Source organism: Trachemys scripta, chromosome 2, assembly GCF_013100865.1.
Source record: "Trachemys scripta elegans isolate TJP31775 chromosome 2, CAS_Tse_1.0, whole genome shotgun sequence".
Classification (NCBI taxonomy): domain Eukaryota; kingdom Metazoa; phylum Chordata; order Testudines; family Emydidae; genus Trachemys; species Trachemys scripta.
Genome location: NC_048299.1, coordinates 206,052,749 through 206,069,558, shown reverse-complemented (window position 1 = coordinate 206,069,558; position 16,810 = coordinate 206,052,749). Strand labels below are relative to the sequence as shown.

Genomic DNA, 16,810 nt, shown 5'->3' with positions numbered 1-16,810 from the left:
GGGGGCGGGGCCGGGGCCCCGTGGAGTGTCCTCCTTTCGGAGGCACAAAATATGGTAACCCTAGCCTGGGTTCCCATACAATCTTATTTTTCTTTTTTTACATTTTTTGTTATTTAAAGATAAAGTCCTCCAACTTTACTGAAACACAAAGTGTGATTGACAGAAAATGTATATGCTTTGAGACCTCTAGAGAACTTACTCTCTTTCAAAGCAATTGGGGGGAGTGGAATTTGTCATTGCTGAATTTATATCAATATTCTTCATTTGAACCTCTTAGTGCTATTTCTAAAAGAACAGAATGTCTTGTTTCTGCAGATAGATAAGTGTGTTTACCTGCAGATAAGAATGGAATGGTCTCAGTTTATCAGGAAAAGATCCCTGTGGAACTTACCACATCCTCAACTAATGTGGAAAATATTGCTGTGTTCATAGAGCTGTTGCATTACATTATGTGCCTCTCTTCTCAGAAGAGCTTCTCCCTTCCCCCCATTTTATATACTTTTGCTTTTTTGTTGCCCTAATGTTCACAGCCTAAAATATGCTCTAAGAAAGACTGATGAAGGTGATTTAGGACCTTATTCAAATCCCACATGGCTACAAATAGGCTGTTTCACCATACTTTATACATTATGGGCCCAGTTTTTAAACACAGGCGACCTAATAGGACATCCAAATCCCACACCTGGACATTCAGAACATCACTTAGGTGCATTTATTGTCAATTTAGACAGAGAAGAGCCTGTCTGAGTGCCAAAATCTGGGGCTTGGATGTATTGTTAAGAGGTTAATATTTAGAAATTAGGCTCTGTTTTTAAATTTAACTGATATTGATACCGTTATGAAATGTTGTTATATACTGAATTATTATCCAGTGTTTTTCTAAAATACTAGATGGGTTAAAGTGTGTCTGTGAAAAATAGTAAGCTGCTTTTAAAGTAAAATGGGATGAAAAAATACCTGCCTGCTTTGAGTTATGAACATGTAAGACAAAGAGACAACACTTATTTTTGTTTTGGGGTTTGTTTGTTTTTATTTTTCCTAATATGACCAGTATTGTAAAGGTTATTTCTTAACCCTAAGTACAGTGTACCTGAGAGTAAATGACTTCCAGAAATACATTTATCAACAAATGGGAGCCATCCATAGCTTAAAGCACAAAGGCAAGTAAAATTATCTACACAGAAAAAAGAGAGATTACATATTAATCTCATCTGTTTAGCTCAAATAAAAGATTAATGTGTAACATACTAAACTTCCTGACTCAAGATTGCCTAAAAACGTATGCTTTCCTAAGATCTAAGGTCCTTATATACATATAATAGGGGTGTGCGCTGTATGCCAACTACTGCATTGTATACATACAAATATTTTTGCTTGCCTAGAGCACTAGAGTCATCTCTATAGTCTCTTCCATAATGAAACTCAAATCATCCTCTTATCTGGTGTCAAAATTTCATTTGATGTTGCTTAGGCTACTTTCCTCTGCTTATGGATTTTAGCCTTGTATAGAGATAGGAATGCAAGTTTGATAAACAACGCTGGTCAAATATATTGACCTACTAGTGAGACTGAAATGAAAATGCAACAAGCTAAAATCATACACAGAACTGATGGGACTCTTTTGCACTGATTCAGATGTGGTTTACTGGATAGTGATGTATGCTGGTGGTGTGAGAATCACGATGGTAATTTGACATATAGTGATCATATGCAAAAGCTTGCTGGTTGTATTGGATTAGTGGATCAGGTTTGATGTGAGCCAGTATCTGTATTTCAGATAATGAGCATAGAGAAATACAAGGCAGAATATTGCAGATACTGAAATATCTGGGGGTTTTTGTAAAATTGTGACATTTGTCAGAAATATCACTTCCTATTAGTTGGCAGCATCCTGATATCAGAAAATTCTGGTCGAGTAATACAAATGTTACAGAAATAGTTCTGAACCACTTGTAACAGACTTAGTCAGAATTGTATTTCCTACATTGTATTTTGACAATATATAGATTTTATAGAGTATCAGGGTTGGAAGGGACCTCAGGAGGTCATCTAGTCCAACCCCCTACTCAAAGCAGGCCCAATCCCCAGACAGATTTTTACCCCAGTTCCCTAAATGGCCCCCTCAAGGATTGAACTCACAACCTTGGGTTTAGCAGGCCAAATATGATGATATTACACACACAAAAACTATGTTAAAAAGAAATTAAGGATGCAAAGTCAAGCAGTCATTTAGGAAATGCCAGAATTAAGGTTGCTCCGGCAACCTTAATTTGGCTTGCTTTTGCAAATGCATTATGATAAAGTCTTTAATTACATGATCGCATACTATTGTTTCCATAGTATCCCTACCTCATTCAATGCACAGAACAGATGGTGCTCATTTAATAAGCAGCTATTCATTATTTTGTTTTCTACTCATTGTTTAAGGTGTGCTCCCATACCTTATTTACTGCACTCTGTTCAAACCCGGCTCTGAAGACAGAGTTATTAATTTCCTCATGGGTTTTTTTTTTTTATGGTGCTTGTCACTATGGAAACTGAGTGCTTCACAAATGAATTTATCTTCACCTCTGTAAAATGGGGAACTGAAGTACAGAGTAATTGAAGTCCAAAGTATCCACTAATTCTGGGTGCCCAATTTGAGATGCCTGGGATCTAAGTTTTCAGAGTGCTTTTCATTATATAGCATTTTATGCATTCAAAGTGCAGCTCCCATTGACTTCAATCGCAGCTGTGAGTGCCCAGCACATCTGCAAATCAGACCCCAGGGTCTGAAGTTGGGCACCAAGAAAATGAAAACAAAGTTAGTGACCACCTTCTCAGCTCCAGGCAGGTGCATGCTATAGTGGATGGAATCTTTGTGGAATTTAGCTGTTAAACTCTAGCAAGTTTCCTTTGAGCATATGCAAACTGCAGTTTTTCAGAGGCTTATAATTTGGTCAATTTTGGGTGGATTTTCACAGAGATAGCAAAATGTGCATCCTTGACCCAAAGAGCACCTCCTTGCCAAATTTCAAGTCCCTGCTCCAAAGCATGGGGGTGCTAGAGCTTTTCCAACACAAGATTGCTAGAATTTTTTAACCTGGGCAAAACAGTGTATTTTAACCTTGTTCTCAGAAGCGTCTGAACAGTTTTGGTTGAAATTATTCAACATTCACCCGGAGGCACACACCTAGCATGGAAAGTATCAGCCCAAATGGTTAGTCTGGTGAAGTTACAAGCAACTGCAAACGGGATCTTATCATGGGAAGTATCGGGAAACCTTATCAGTGTTTTAAATAAATATATCAAACAACTAGCTACTCTTCACCCCCATGCCCGTTTTGTGGCTGCTCTGCTTGGTTTTTCTCAGGAACCTGAAACAGATACCAACGGGGGTTCCAGCATCTGAATTACCATGCTAAAGTTATAGAAAATTCAGACTACCTTCCCTTGTAACTGTGCAAAGGTGTCTGCGACCCACGCCCCAAATACATCTTTGAAAAATCTTTTTGAACGGGAATTTGGTATTACTTAGTATTCATTTAAGCCCTCTTCCATTTACAGAATAGAAACAGTCCAAGCAACAAGAGAACAAATTTACTTAGACTAGATGCCTCATCTCTGATCTAGAGGACAACCCCTAGAGATGAGAGAGGAGATTTCACATGTTGATTCATTGATGCTGGTGCTTCTGCCGAGGAGTGCCAACAAAGATACCAATTAATATATATTATAATGGAGGATTCTGTGATATTGCCACCCAGCTCCTATATTCTTATCTCCTTACTGCAACTGTATATCTGAGTGCTGTACTAAGAATACAACACTGCTGTGAGGTAGATGGTATCATCCCATTTTATAGCTGCGGCAAAGGTGGGAATTAAACCCAGATCTCTTGAGTACCAGTCTTAACCACAAACCATCTTTCCTCCCTCTGGATTGAAACCACTAGCTCATTTTATACAGACCCCTGGTAGCTGTCGAATGGGAAGAGTATTTCCACAACGCATCCCTGTGCCAGGTTAGAAAAAGTGACCTAGACAAGAAAGGCGCAGCATCCTATTTCAAGTCCCTTCCACTTGGCGTCTGTCCACAGAAATGTGAAACAAAAATTTTCCTCTCTAAAACACAATTTGGTACATTGGTGGCTATTCCCCTTTGAATTTGTAAGCAGAGTTTTTGGAAAAATTAGGATTCCAGGAAAGACTGGCAGAAGGAGAGCCTCACTAACAAATGACTGAGAGGTATAACCAGAGGGGATGAGAAGAGGACAGAAGGGAAGGGCTGACCAGGGACATGACTAGGGAAGGTGTCAGGACATGGGTGGGCTTGGTGAAGCTTGAGAGAAGAACAGGAGTACTTGTGGCACCTTAGAGACTAACAAATTTGTTTGAGCATAAGCTTTTGTAGCCCACGAAAGCTTATGCTCAAATAAATTTGTTAGTCTCTAAGGTGCCACAAGTACTCCTGTTCTTTTTGCGGATACAGACTAACACAGCTGCTACTCTGAAACCTTGAGAGAAGAGTACCACCAGTTCCCCTTCCTGTCAGTGCAGCCTTTGATTTATATATAGAATGCACGAGCCAGTAGTTTTCATCCTGTGCTTTTTTAAATGAGTATTGTCAGAGACTTACCCTTAATAAACTGTAAGTAAGTGAAGTTAATAAGATACCAAAGAGTAGCAATCTTTTACCTTACATCTGTGACCAACTCTTTGTAGGTTAGTCAGTCTTTTTCAAGAGCTGTTATAGGGATTTGTTTAAGCTCACTAACGCTAGACTGCAGAATTTCTATATGAGGAATGTGTATATTTATTTATTGGGTCTGTTGTAATAATTGTTCTCTAACCATTGCCAGTTATTCTTAGCAAATATTGTCCTGGTGCCAAAAGACTGTGAATAGCCACTACTCTTAGTAGGCTTATAGAACTTATTTCTACGTGTCTATAAAAGCAGTGGCTTCAGTCTGATATGTTGGAGGCAGGTGCTATGCAAGCCCTCCACATACCGCTGCTAATGCATCTTAATTCTGACCCCGGCTATCACAGTCCTGAGCCTTTTCTGAGGAGAGACGTCTAATTGTGCCAAATTATGCGGTCATTTCATGATTTAAATCAATGAATACTGGGAAAAGACTACCAAACTAATTTTTACCTGTGACCTACATCAGGTTTAGAACCCAGGCATAGAAGAGTGTGCAATAACTCAGTGACCTAACCAGTCCCCTCTCTGCCCCACATTGGAAGCATATATTAGCTCCATCTGTTAGTTTTCCAACCTCACATTATACTGTAGCTCCTACTTCTATCGTGTCACTGATTTTTTTCTCTGTAATAACTACACTTCTAGGAATATGCACTACCTAATTTGATTTCTTTTTTCTAAGTCCCTGGTACAACTCTGCAGGAGTCTTGAGCTTGGTGAACACAAGCCTCCTTAGAAATAGAGCTGATCAGAAAATGCAAACAAATTTTCGATACTTTCTGATTTTTATCAGTTTCATTTTGAGAGATGTTTTCTAGCCAACTCTGATCATAAGTGGTGCAATGTAATGTTGGATGCACAAAAATAACAGATTAAGTACATGCAGAACAGACTTACTGGCAGTTCAGAGATATAGCACCAGTAGATTGTCCCATTCTCTTGGCCAGAGATATGGGCTAACTCTACCCTATGATAATCAGATGCAGGTACCACAGATGTACAGTAAAATTTACTCCCAGGTTACTCATGCAGTCAGCTCAAGCTGATGTTGAAAGAACATTTGAGGAGGAGAATGTGATGGTGTGTGACGGGGTCAGCAACCTATGGCACGCATGCCAAACATGGCACACAAGCCGATTTTGACTGGCAAGCTGCTGCCTGCCATGGTCCTGCCCCCCCCACTCAGCCCCCCACCCCCGCCGCCGCTGCCCACCGCTCTCCCCTGCGGAGGCAGGAGGCAAAAGCTTGGTCCTGCGGCAGCCAAGCTTCCCCCCTCCCCCACCTCTTCTCCCAGCATGGTGCTTTCCTGCCCCTCCTCCTCCCCCTCCCTCTCCCAGCCGCTGATCAGCTGATGGCCCTTGCGAGGGGGAGGGGGACCAGTGGCAGCGTGCTCGCTGCTCCATAGAGGAGGCAGAGAAGAGGTAGGGATGGAGCCTTGGGGAAGGGGGTGGAACAGGGCATATCCCTTCCAGTCCCCTGCCATGAGCCGCTCAGGGCAGGGGGCTGGGAGCACCCCCATGAGCTGAGCACCCCAGCCCTCTGCCCTGACCCCTGAACTCCCCTCCCACACCCAGTCTTCTGCCCTGTACCCCCACACACCCCCGGCCCTCTGCACTGACCCCTGAACCCCCCCACACCCAGCCTTCTGTCTTACACCCCCCACACACCCCCAGCCCTCTGCCTTGACCCTTGAACCCCCCCACACACACCCAGCCCTCTGCCCTGACCCCTGAACACCCCCCCCCAGATCTGGGGTCTCGGCTGCCAGCCCCTTGCCAGCCGGCGTCCTGGCCGCAGGCCCCGCTCAGCCCGCTGCCAGCCTAGGTGAACAGAACCCCAGGCTGGCAGCGAGCTGAGCAGGCTGGCAGCGTAAGATCAGCATTTTAATTTAATTTTAAATGAAGATTCTTAAACATTTTGAAAACCTCGTTTACTTTGCATACAACAATAATTTAGTTATATAATATAGACTTATAGAGAGAGACCTTCTAAAAAACATTAAAATGTATTACCGGCACGCGAAACCTTAAATTAAAGTGAATAAATGAAGACTCGGCACACCACTTCTGAAAGGTTGCCGACCCCTGGTGTATGACATGATACTGTTGCTAGATTTTGACAACCAAAAAACCACTTTATTGACCTCAGAATTGTAGTTATTTAGCAGTGCAGAAGAACACTACACAACAGTTTCTTTCCCCCTCTATCTTTCACAAACTCAGATTCACTCTGTCTGTTGGGCTCTTAATTTTACTATTCCTGTTAATAGATCAAGATCCAGCACTAAAATGTTTGAGGCACAATGGTGTCTGTGTTACAGATCATTACATTTTTGAAAATCAGGCCCTGGAATTTCACCCTTCCCAAGACATCATTATATTTTTTGCATGGCAGGATGCTACAATTGAGAACAGTTGAGATGGGATCCTCCTAGTGTATTCTATAACTACCACATCACATAATTGGATGGATTTTAACCATTCCACCCAGTGGTTTGTGAAGGCACTGAGAGGAAGGACAGCATCATGTGCATGAATGTGGCTCTTTGCAGCTTATTGGTACTACAGTAAGGAGAAACCATTTTGTCAATGAGTGAGGAGTGGGGTATTTAAAAGAATAAAAAGATGAGGAAAAACTACATGCACCAATCCAGCCACCCCAAAATTCCTTTTGTTCAGCACATTCACTGAATGGCAGGTAGCCAAATACCTTACTGTGACTATGTTAAATTCCTTCCCTTTGTATTTAGTATAGCTATTTTTAAAATCTCTCTCTTTGTCTGGTTAGCGAAAGGGAAACAAGGTTTAGTTAGATCTACTGTTCTGCATTACCACAGAAATCAGACACATGGCCACTCCACAACTTCCTTTCAAATGCGTCAAATAACACACGTGAGTAATGAGAGAGACTGCGCAGCTACTGGCTTAGGAGGCAACACTTCAGTTAACTGTAATTGTCAGATGAGTTGCACACAACCTGTAGCACAAGTTGTCAAAACATCTCGACAATAGACTCTCTGCTCTCCACACTGATTTTGGAACTCATTTCTTTTCACATTCTATTAGAGTCCACGTTCTTTTTGACATCCAGGAACAGTGAAGCAGTAGCTCTCATGTCTGTAGGGAGATACCAGACTTCCAAAAACATTGTAGCTAGTGACTAATCTGGGGATTATCTGCTTGCTGACTATTGTTGGCAGGTTTTTAAAGTAACGTTTTAAAAAACTATAATTGCACCCAAAGGCTTGTGTTTTATAAATGCAAATAATGGCCAAGATTGTCAACAGTGGCCAGTGATTTGAGGTCGCTCACATTTTGGGTGCCCAATTCAAGACACACTGACGGAGCATGATCTGCCGAGGGTGGGCGCTCAGCATTTTCTGTGGCGGGTGCTCACATTTTTGAGGCGAGTGTCTGGGCACCCAAAAATTTAAGCACTCAAAATCACTGGTTGCTTTTGAAAAAATTCAAAGAGTCCAGGAAAGATTTTCACTCCAGGAATGAATTATTTCCTTCCTGACAGAGAAATGGGTGGACAAAAACTTAGACTATTCTTTCCCAATCTACTTTTATTTGGAATATGTACATAGTTCCTGTTGTTGCATTGTAAACAAATGAATATCAAACAAAAAAAGCAGTAGCAAAACTTGCAACTCCCAGAACTCCAGAAAGTGGCAGTTTTCTAACCTCCAGCTAGCTAATGGTTTCTCACACAAACACTATCCCATTTCACATGGATCTAACTCTGCCCCAAAAACATAGAAGTTCTTTAAGAGCATGTGGCTGGACTGTCATTCAGTCAATGCTCCCAGCCCCATGAGAGCCACAATAACTAGATGACAGGTTTCAGAGTAGCAGCCGTGTTAGTCTGTATCCGCAAAAAGAACAGGAGTACTTGTGGCAAATTTGTTAGTCTCTAAGGTGCCACAAGTACTCCTGTTCTTTTTACAATAACTAGATTTGCCAGTGTTGCATGTGTAATATTATCGTATTATTATTAATCATGTATACTACAGTAGTACCTAAGGGCAAACCAAAAGGGGACCCTATTGTGCTAGGTGCTGTACAAACACAGAGTAGTGAATGGTCCCTGCCCCAAAGAGCTTACAATCGAAATAGACAAGACAGGCATATTGTGGATGAAGGAGTATAACACATATGTAGAGCGAACAGTGTAATGGCTGCAAATTTTGTGTTAGTTTCACAATTTTTTTAAAGATAGGTTTAGTTAGATGGGGATAAGCTACATGAAAAGAAAAGGGAAGGGAGATGAGAGGGACAGGGTAGGGGAGAAGAGGGTAAGAGGAGCACGTGTGGCATGAAGCTCTTTCATGTATATTACTATTTTGCAATTAAAAAAAAAACATTTGATGTAACTTCCCTCTTAAGTACAGTTCATCCAATTGAAAAGCATCTATTGTTCTCACCAATTAACCCAGCTCATTACTCAATTATGTATACATGCTGTCAAGGCTGAATCCCCACTCTGGCACTTTGAGTACAGAAGGTGGGGGCCCACAAGAATTTTAAAAATTAATACTGGCCACTCCAGGCTTGTATTAAACTCCCAAGGTTACAGCTTTTCTCTGACCTGGCTTGGTAAACACTGCCACCACCCAAATGCAAAAAAAACCCTTGAACACAGGAAGGCACACTTGGGAATTCCTCCCTGTGGGGTACCCTCAAGCCCTTTCACCCCCACCCCCTGGGGAAGAGCTGAGAAAGAAAACAAAGGAAATTAGCTGTTGCTACCAGCTAATAAACAACATGCACAAACCTCTTAGGACACCAAAAATCCAATCCTGGTCTTAAAAAAGGTAAATTTTATTAAAAACAAAAAGGAAAAAAATACATCTGGAATTTAGGCTTTTGCTAGATTTTAGAAGAGCAATTCCAAAAATTAAGCACCCAAAATAGCTTTCTTGGGGGTTCAGCTTAAAGGTTACAAGCAAACAAAAGCATCTGGGGTTAGCACAGAGGAGTCCATTAGCCATAAGAAATAAACAGAAATAACCCTCATTGTGTCTTTTTAAACATTCCTAATCTACTTACACATTTGGGAGTTCCAGATAAGTAGTTTTAGGTATGATCTGATGCCTTATGATCATACCTGGCTTAAAGCTGCTTACAGCATTGCTGCTCTGTGTCTCCATTCTCTGGAGAACAATCACAGACACAAAGGGAAAGCTTCTTTCCCAATTTTAAAAAGTTCTAGCCTTCCCATTGGCTCTTTTGGTCAGGTGCCCTTTTTTTCACCTGGAGGACTTTGTTAACCCTTTACATGTAAAGCAAACAGAGAACAGCGACCAAGAGGGACTTTATAGCTTAGTGTCTGGCTGGGTGTTCATAAAAGGGAGCTATCCCCCCCCTTCATTTATCACACATGCAGAGGTTGTTAATCTCTTCTGTGAGTTCCAGGGGAGAGTTTCTTGGGAATTAGATGCTTAACTGCCATTTGTGCCTTTAAAAATCACCCACCCTCAATTCCCATTCTTAAGTCTAGTTTATAGCAGGGAGAGTCAATTATTTTTTGTCAAGGTCCAAATTTCTTGGCCCAGGTATAGTCAAGGTCCAGACTCCAGAGAAAATAATAAAAAATAAATGACAATAATTACAATAAATAAATAAAAAGATTTTGGGGTCCTTTCAAAAGCATCTGGCAGTCCAGATTTGGCCAATGGTCGGCCTATTGACTACCCTGAGTTTATAGCAACAAACACTGCAACCACTCATTATTTGTGATGCTTACAGTAGTATTTATTGACCTCTACAATATAATCCACTATGGAACACAACAGGAAAAGAAAATCAAATTAAAAAAGCATTAAAAAAAAGCTTACATATCTACACAATACTTTTCTTGTTCTCAGAACTTCCAATGTCATCATTTTCCCCCACGTCTTTGTTCACCGCCATATCTGTTTGGAGCCTTTTTCTTCTTCTCAGCTTACTAAGAGGGGACCACTTTCAAGTGACTCCTGCTGCGTGTAAGTTGTTCTTGTGAAGTGTTACCTGAGGCTCCTCTGAATGGCTCAGCCCATCCTGCTCCAATGGAGTATTCACTCCTGTCACAAACGCTTCAGCATTGGTCCCTACATTTGTGTTCTCAATTTCTGAGGTAACCAGGTTGAAATCCTGTCCTCTTCTTGTAGCTCCTTTGAGTGTCCTCAAGAATAACTTTGATCTTGGTTCTGGGACCGAAATGGGGAGTCAGAACTGTTTCTTGAGTTTCTTGAGTCAGAACTGAAGAGAGTCCATAGCAAGGTTATAGTCACCTCAGGAAGTCTATCCTTTCTCTTGATTTGATGGAAACAAGCCAGTTCTCCAGTTGTAAAAAGTTTCCCTATATGATTTTCCATCATACTACTTAAAACTCTTATACTTTATCTAAGGGTATTCAAATTTGCTGTCAAACATATTTTTGTATATGTATATATAGTCCAAATGATCCAAATTCCTTTGTTCCTCTTCCAAAGCATTAGCCCCTCAGCTGCTGATCAAATACGAGGAGTCAAGAGATACCATTACACCTCTTGATTTCTCTCTTTATTGAGTTTTGAAAAACACTGAAATCATCGGGTACTGTTAGTCAGTCAGACTCTATCTTAGGCAAAAGCATGAGCAAGAACGTCAATAACCATGCTCCCCATTGGAGATACCCTCTCCCCCAAGATGTTAGTCCCCTCACTGCCTTAGTGGGGACACTCCTTTCACCAAAAGCACCATATTTTTATGTTGTTTCTGTGTTTTATCAAATAAAATTCTCCCAGAGGTTGGTTAAGGGTTTTGTAACCCCACAGTATCCAGTTATTTTAGCATCACTGCATAACTTTAATACTAGTTACATAGATTCATCTACCTGCACCTCATGCTAGGTGTGTTTCCCTATTTCCAGTACAGAACTGCATCTTTTAAATTACAGACTTTTCCACTGTGACCAAAAGCATTTACTTTATCTGTATTCTGAGAGAACACTATATTCCACAATGGTTGTGGTTCTCTTCTATTGAGAAATTCCATTGTTTCACCACCATTCACTGTGGTATCACCATTCACACAGTGTGGAAGATGCCATTTTGTATTGACACACTTTCTGCTGTCTGCGGTCGTGGGAAGCAACAAAGCTGAAAATTCAGGCATAATGTTTGGAAACCGCTGCACTAATCCTTTCAGAGTATCTGCCTAAGCTTTCACTGAATCACTGCTCACAGCCACTTAAATCCTGTCTGTGCTAGGAAATGTTCTAAACATTTGTCACCACTGCTACACTGAGTTCCATTCCAACAGTGTTTGGAACTTCAGGTACCCTTGTGTAGTCAGCCCACCACCTGCTAACACCGTTTTAAGCACTGTGCTGACGAGTCTTGCTCTGGGCAGCTCTAATAAACCCAATGTTTAAAGTGGCTTCAGTGACTATAAGCTTGTCTACACTAGGGCTCTCAACATTGCTAACACCAGAAAGGGGCCTAATGGTTAAAGCCAGCAGGGCTGGGCAGGTGCCTCAACCTCCCTATGTACAGCTGTTCTGAATCTCAAAAAGATACTCATTTCGATTGACTTACTGGAGCCCATGTGGTTAAGAGGATCTGGTGTTAACAAGCTCAGTTTAAAAGCATATATTGCTCTCATCAGTTAACCCAACTCATAATTAAATTAGATGTATCTAAGAGTGGCTGTAAACCTATTCTGTGAGTTTCCTTCCCCATCTCAAATAGAGCTGCTAGCACAAAATGTATTTTTCATACCTCTACCGCTTTTGCCACAATAATAATGCTTTAAGTGAATGGTGAAATATGCCTTAAATTTTCATTCTTTTAATGTTTACAGGATTCCAAGCTCCCGCACCCAGAGGAGCTTGCCACAGCACCAAAAAATCAGAGTGCTGCTGCTAACCACAACAAGCGACAGACAACTGTAATCATGGGCAGACATTCACAGGAGAAAGCCAGTCCTCTTGGTGAGATAGCCAGCTCCTTGGTGAGCCGATTATCTGAACAGCAGAAGATGACTAAAGCCTTTCTAAAACAACAAGTGAATTTATCACCAGTGATGCGCCCTTTAAATAAAAGTTTAATCAAAGATGACAGATGGAAAAACATAGATGAAGCTCAAGAAAAACGCAGATATTTTCTTTATGACTTCTGTAAAAAATACAATGGTGAGAACCAGCTCAGAACCCATCTAGTGCGTATGGTATCCAGAATATACGTGGAGGATAGACACAAAATCTTATACTGTGAAGTGCCTAAAGCAGGCTGTTCCAACTGGAAAAGGATTCTGATGGTGCTCAATGGACTTGCCTCTTCGGCATACAGTATTAGCCATGATGCCGTGCACTACGGAAAGCATCTAAAGAAATTGGACAGTTATGACTTAAAAGGGATACAGACACGTTTAAATACCTACACCAAGACCATATTTGTACGTGACCCCATGGAAAGATTGGTGTCTGCATTCAGGGATAAATTTGAACATCCAAACAGCTACTACCACCCAGTGTTTGGAAAGGCAATTATTAAGAAATATAGACTTAATGCACATGAAGAGGCACTGAAAACCGGATCAGGCGTGAAGTTCAAAGAATTTGTCCGGTATTTGTTAGATTCCCAGCGCCCAGTAGGAATGGATATACACTGGGAGCAGATTAGTAGACTCTGCTATCCCTGCCTCATCAACTATGATTTCATAGGAAAATTCGAAACTCTAGAGGAAGATGCCAATTACTTTTTGCAATTGATAGGTGCTCCAGCAGAGCTGAAGTTTCCTAATTTCAAAGACAGACATTCCTCCGATGAAAGAACAAATATGGAAGTAGTGAGACAGTACTTAAAGGAGCTGTCAGATACAGAGAGACAGCTGACCTATGATTTTTATTACTTGGATTATTTAATGTTTAATTATACAATGCCTATTGTATAGCTCTGAATGATTTTAAAATTCTATCAGACATTTAACGATTTTGGCCTCAAACCAGCAACTGTAATATTACCATACAGCTCTGAGTGGAAGAAATATAACTGCTAAGTGTAACTGTCTTGACTTAGTTGAGATTTTATAAATGAAAGTGACACCAATTGACACAAAATTATAGGAGCAACGCACAAAAGAGATCTATAAACTATCTAATTTGCACTAAAAGGTCTAAAAAAGGCTGCTTTTGAGTATGGATTATATTGTGGAAGCAGTAATCCAGCCAGCTGTTTCATTAGCTCAGCGAATGTTCTTGTAATGGTTGAAAAACATTCAAAATAGCATGGATTTGTGTGTGTGTGTGTCTATATAGGAATAATGTGTCGAGTGTTTTGAATGTATATTTTTTGCTGTCTGTGGCATATTAATAAAAATCATTGGCTAATTCTGTAAGACATATGTAGCGTTATCAGTTGCAGTGATGTACCCATTTGTCACCTACCCACCCTTTTGGCATTTTAATTTTTAAATAGAAATCCATCATGTGATGTACACTATGAGCCAAATCCTGAACTTAGTGGCCATCTTCAGTGTCTGGGCAGAATCATAGGGTGGAGGCTGTGGAACATCTGCAGAGGTTTCTGTGGAAGTAACATCAGTGCAATGGCTATTATCCACCTCCACAGACAATGGTAAATCCTCCAGCCAGGCCTCCTGCTAACTGTTGCACGTGAGATATGGACCCATTATTTCAGGACATTGGTAATCATGATCACAGTTCAGTAGGAATTGCTCTATTGCAACAGACACTTCCAGCAGAATGCCATTGGTAGTGCTCTGTGTTCTGTTACCTTTTCTCTCCTTTGCTGAGTTTTGGCCATCAAGCAGCAAACCTCAGAAAGATGGAGGATGCAGCATTCTGAAGTGACAGGAAGGGAAATGGCTACTGTAATCGCTGAGGCAGATTTATGGAATTTGAGTACAAAATCCCATCATCCTGGTTATAAAGGAGTGGAACCTGGGGGCAAGAGGGTGGAATGCCCTGTCTGTGAGATAGAATGAAGCCAGGTATATCTTGAGACTATTCTATTTAACTTTATAACTATTATCTATATCTCTGTGAGCCAGGGATTGTACGCTGGCTGGTTGGGGAGAGTTGTCAAGCTCCACGAGGAACTAAAATCACTGGGGGGATGATTAATGCAAAATCCCAAGGCTGGTTATGGAGCTACCCAGCCCTTTGAGGCTTGGGCTTCCTGTGGGAAAGGGGAAATGACTGGTTTTACCTGGTTTTAGGAGGCTGAGACACAAAGCTTTTTGGAGGTATAACAGACTCGGGGGTTGCCTTTTTGATTCAGTAAATGGACATGGCCTTTTGTTCAAGGGAGCACCCAACCCTGCTGAAGGGTTGGAAAGACTGGGACCTGCCAGGGTCTCCATAGGACAGATGGGGAGTTACTGGTAAAGCATTTAGATTCTGGTTTTGTTTTGTGTGTTTTCATTTTTATCCGTGAGTAAACCTACGTGCTACGTGGTCATTGGTAAAAACACTCTAATTGTTCTGAGAGAGAAACTAAAAAGCAGGGGTTGGACATTTGTCAGACTTGCTTGGGATAATCACAGTGAAGTGCCAGGGGGACTGCAGGCTAAAACCTCAGGTCAGAAGGGAGTGGGACATGGGTCTCTGCCCAGAGAGAGGTAAAGGCCTGGGATCTGAGCAGATCACGGAGGTGGGGTTAAAGGTGCAGTTATTCTGAAACTGTGACACTATCATCCCTGATGCAGACAGTTTCTTCTGAAGCATTATGGAATAGCTGCTCAGAATGTCTCAGAAGGGGAAGAAAACCCTACATTTTTTCTAGTTTTGAACAATTGCTTCCAGTCTCAGAATATGAGGACTTGTAGAATGAGAAGACCATTCTACAGGAAACTGTCATAAGTAAGTGACTCCCCCTTCTTCACTATCAGATTTACTGCTTCCCAGGTTCCTTGTGCCAAATGACTGTATGGCCCTGATCTTGCCAAAGGCAGTCGCTGAGGTGAGGAGGTAGGCGAGCTATTCACCCACCACATACATACTCTGAGGAATAGGGGGACCTCAATGCCTTTTTCTACTCTCAACTTTCAGCCTGTGGCAGAGGAGAGGGGAGGCCAGTTCCAACCCCAAAAGTGCTGCTGCCCACAGCTGGTTCCCTCGCCAGTAGAACTGTCGAACAGCTGATGAGCACAGGTAAGAGCATCACTCAAAGCTGAAGGCAGAGAAGTTCCACACTGAGCCATTAGAGGGTAGAGCCTACCTTCCCCCCTGCTAGCTGCACTTGTAGTAAGGGGAAAGAAGAGTCCACTTCTCACATGACTGGAGCATATGGAAGGAGGAAGAGGACACCTTTCAGCTCTCCTCCCAGTGAGGAGGAGGAAAATACAGCTAGGAAGGGAACAGGCAGCCTGTATTGAGGAGACTGTATGCAAAGGTTGGGGGGAGAGAGAAGAGAGTGGGAGAAAAATGTAGAGTGAGGACACTGGGGAGAGGGAACATTTAGTTCTAGGAGGACACAGAGGTACACAGTATTCTAGGCATGTGTGCACAGGGAAACATGGCAGCATTGGGTGCACACACCTAGATGCATGCACAATACGGACATATACTTTATTGTATAAATGTAGGACATGGTGGGTCTTTTGGAGGAGAGTACTTGGTACATCTTTGGAGCCAACTTATGGGCAAAAATCACTCCACTGATTTTTTTTTCCTCTTCTTCCCCCACCTCCTCCCAATGTTTTTGGTGGTTGCTACTATGAATCCAGTAAGCCGATGGAACTGTACATGTGAGTAAAGTCATGTATGTGCTTAAGTGTTTCAGGGATCAGGGATTGTCTGTTGAATTCTTTTCCCCCAGATGTAATTGCTGGCCTTTCTTCAAGGGCCTCTGACTATTCCTCCTTTTAGGATTTGGCACCCTGGCTGCAGAATGCCTCAAAAGATTGTGTCCATTGGGGGCACACAAGTGCGCTCCTGTGAGGATGACCTCAGTGTACTACTCTCTATAAGGGAATGTACCCCCAACTACATCAGTTCCCGGACCGCTACCAAAGAGAGCTAACAGAACTCACCCTACTCATGTCTTTAGTGAATAGAACCTTCTCAGCCCCTCTTTTGTACTTCCTTAGTTTAGTGCAAGTATTTAACTAATCCTGAAATTTCCCTCCTTTTTTCA

General features: G+C 41.8%; 1 protein-coding gene across 2 annotated transcripts in view; it reads left to right on the top strand.

Moving 5' to 3' along the window:
* Positions 1 to 14,032, top strand: part of CHST9 (carbohydrate sulfotransferase 9) — a 125,921-nt gene extending 111,889 nt beyond the window's left edge. The window contains exon 3 of one of the 2 annotated variants that reach the window (XM_034762812.1): positions 12,513 to 14,032. In XM_034762812.1, the coding sequence (XP_034618703.1) occupies positions 12,513 to 13,604 (1,092 nt within the window). In that variant the 3' untranslated portion in view covers positions 13,605 to 14,032. The remainder of the gene's footprint in view (positions 1 to 12,512) is intronic. The other variant, XM_034762809.1, reaches the window with a different exon arrangement.
* The last annotated feature ends 2,778 nt before the right edge of the window (positions 14,033 to 16,810 follow it).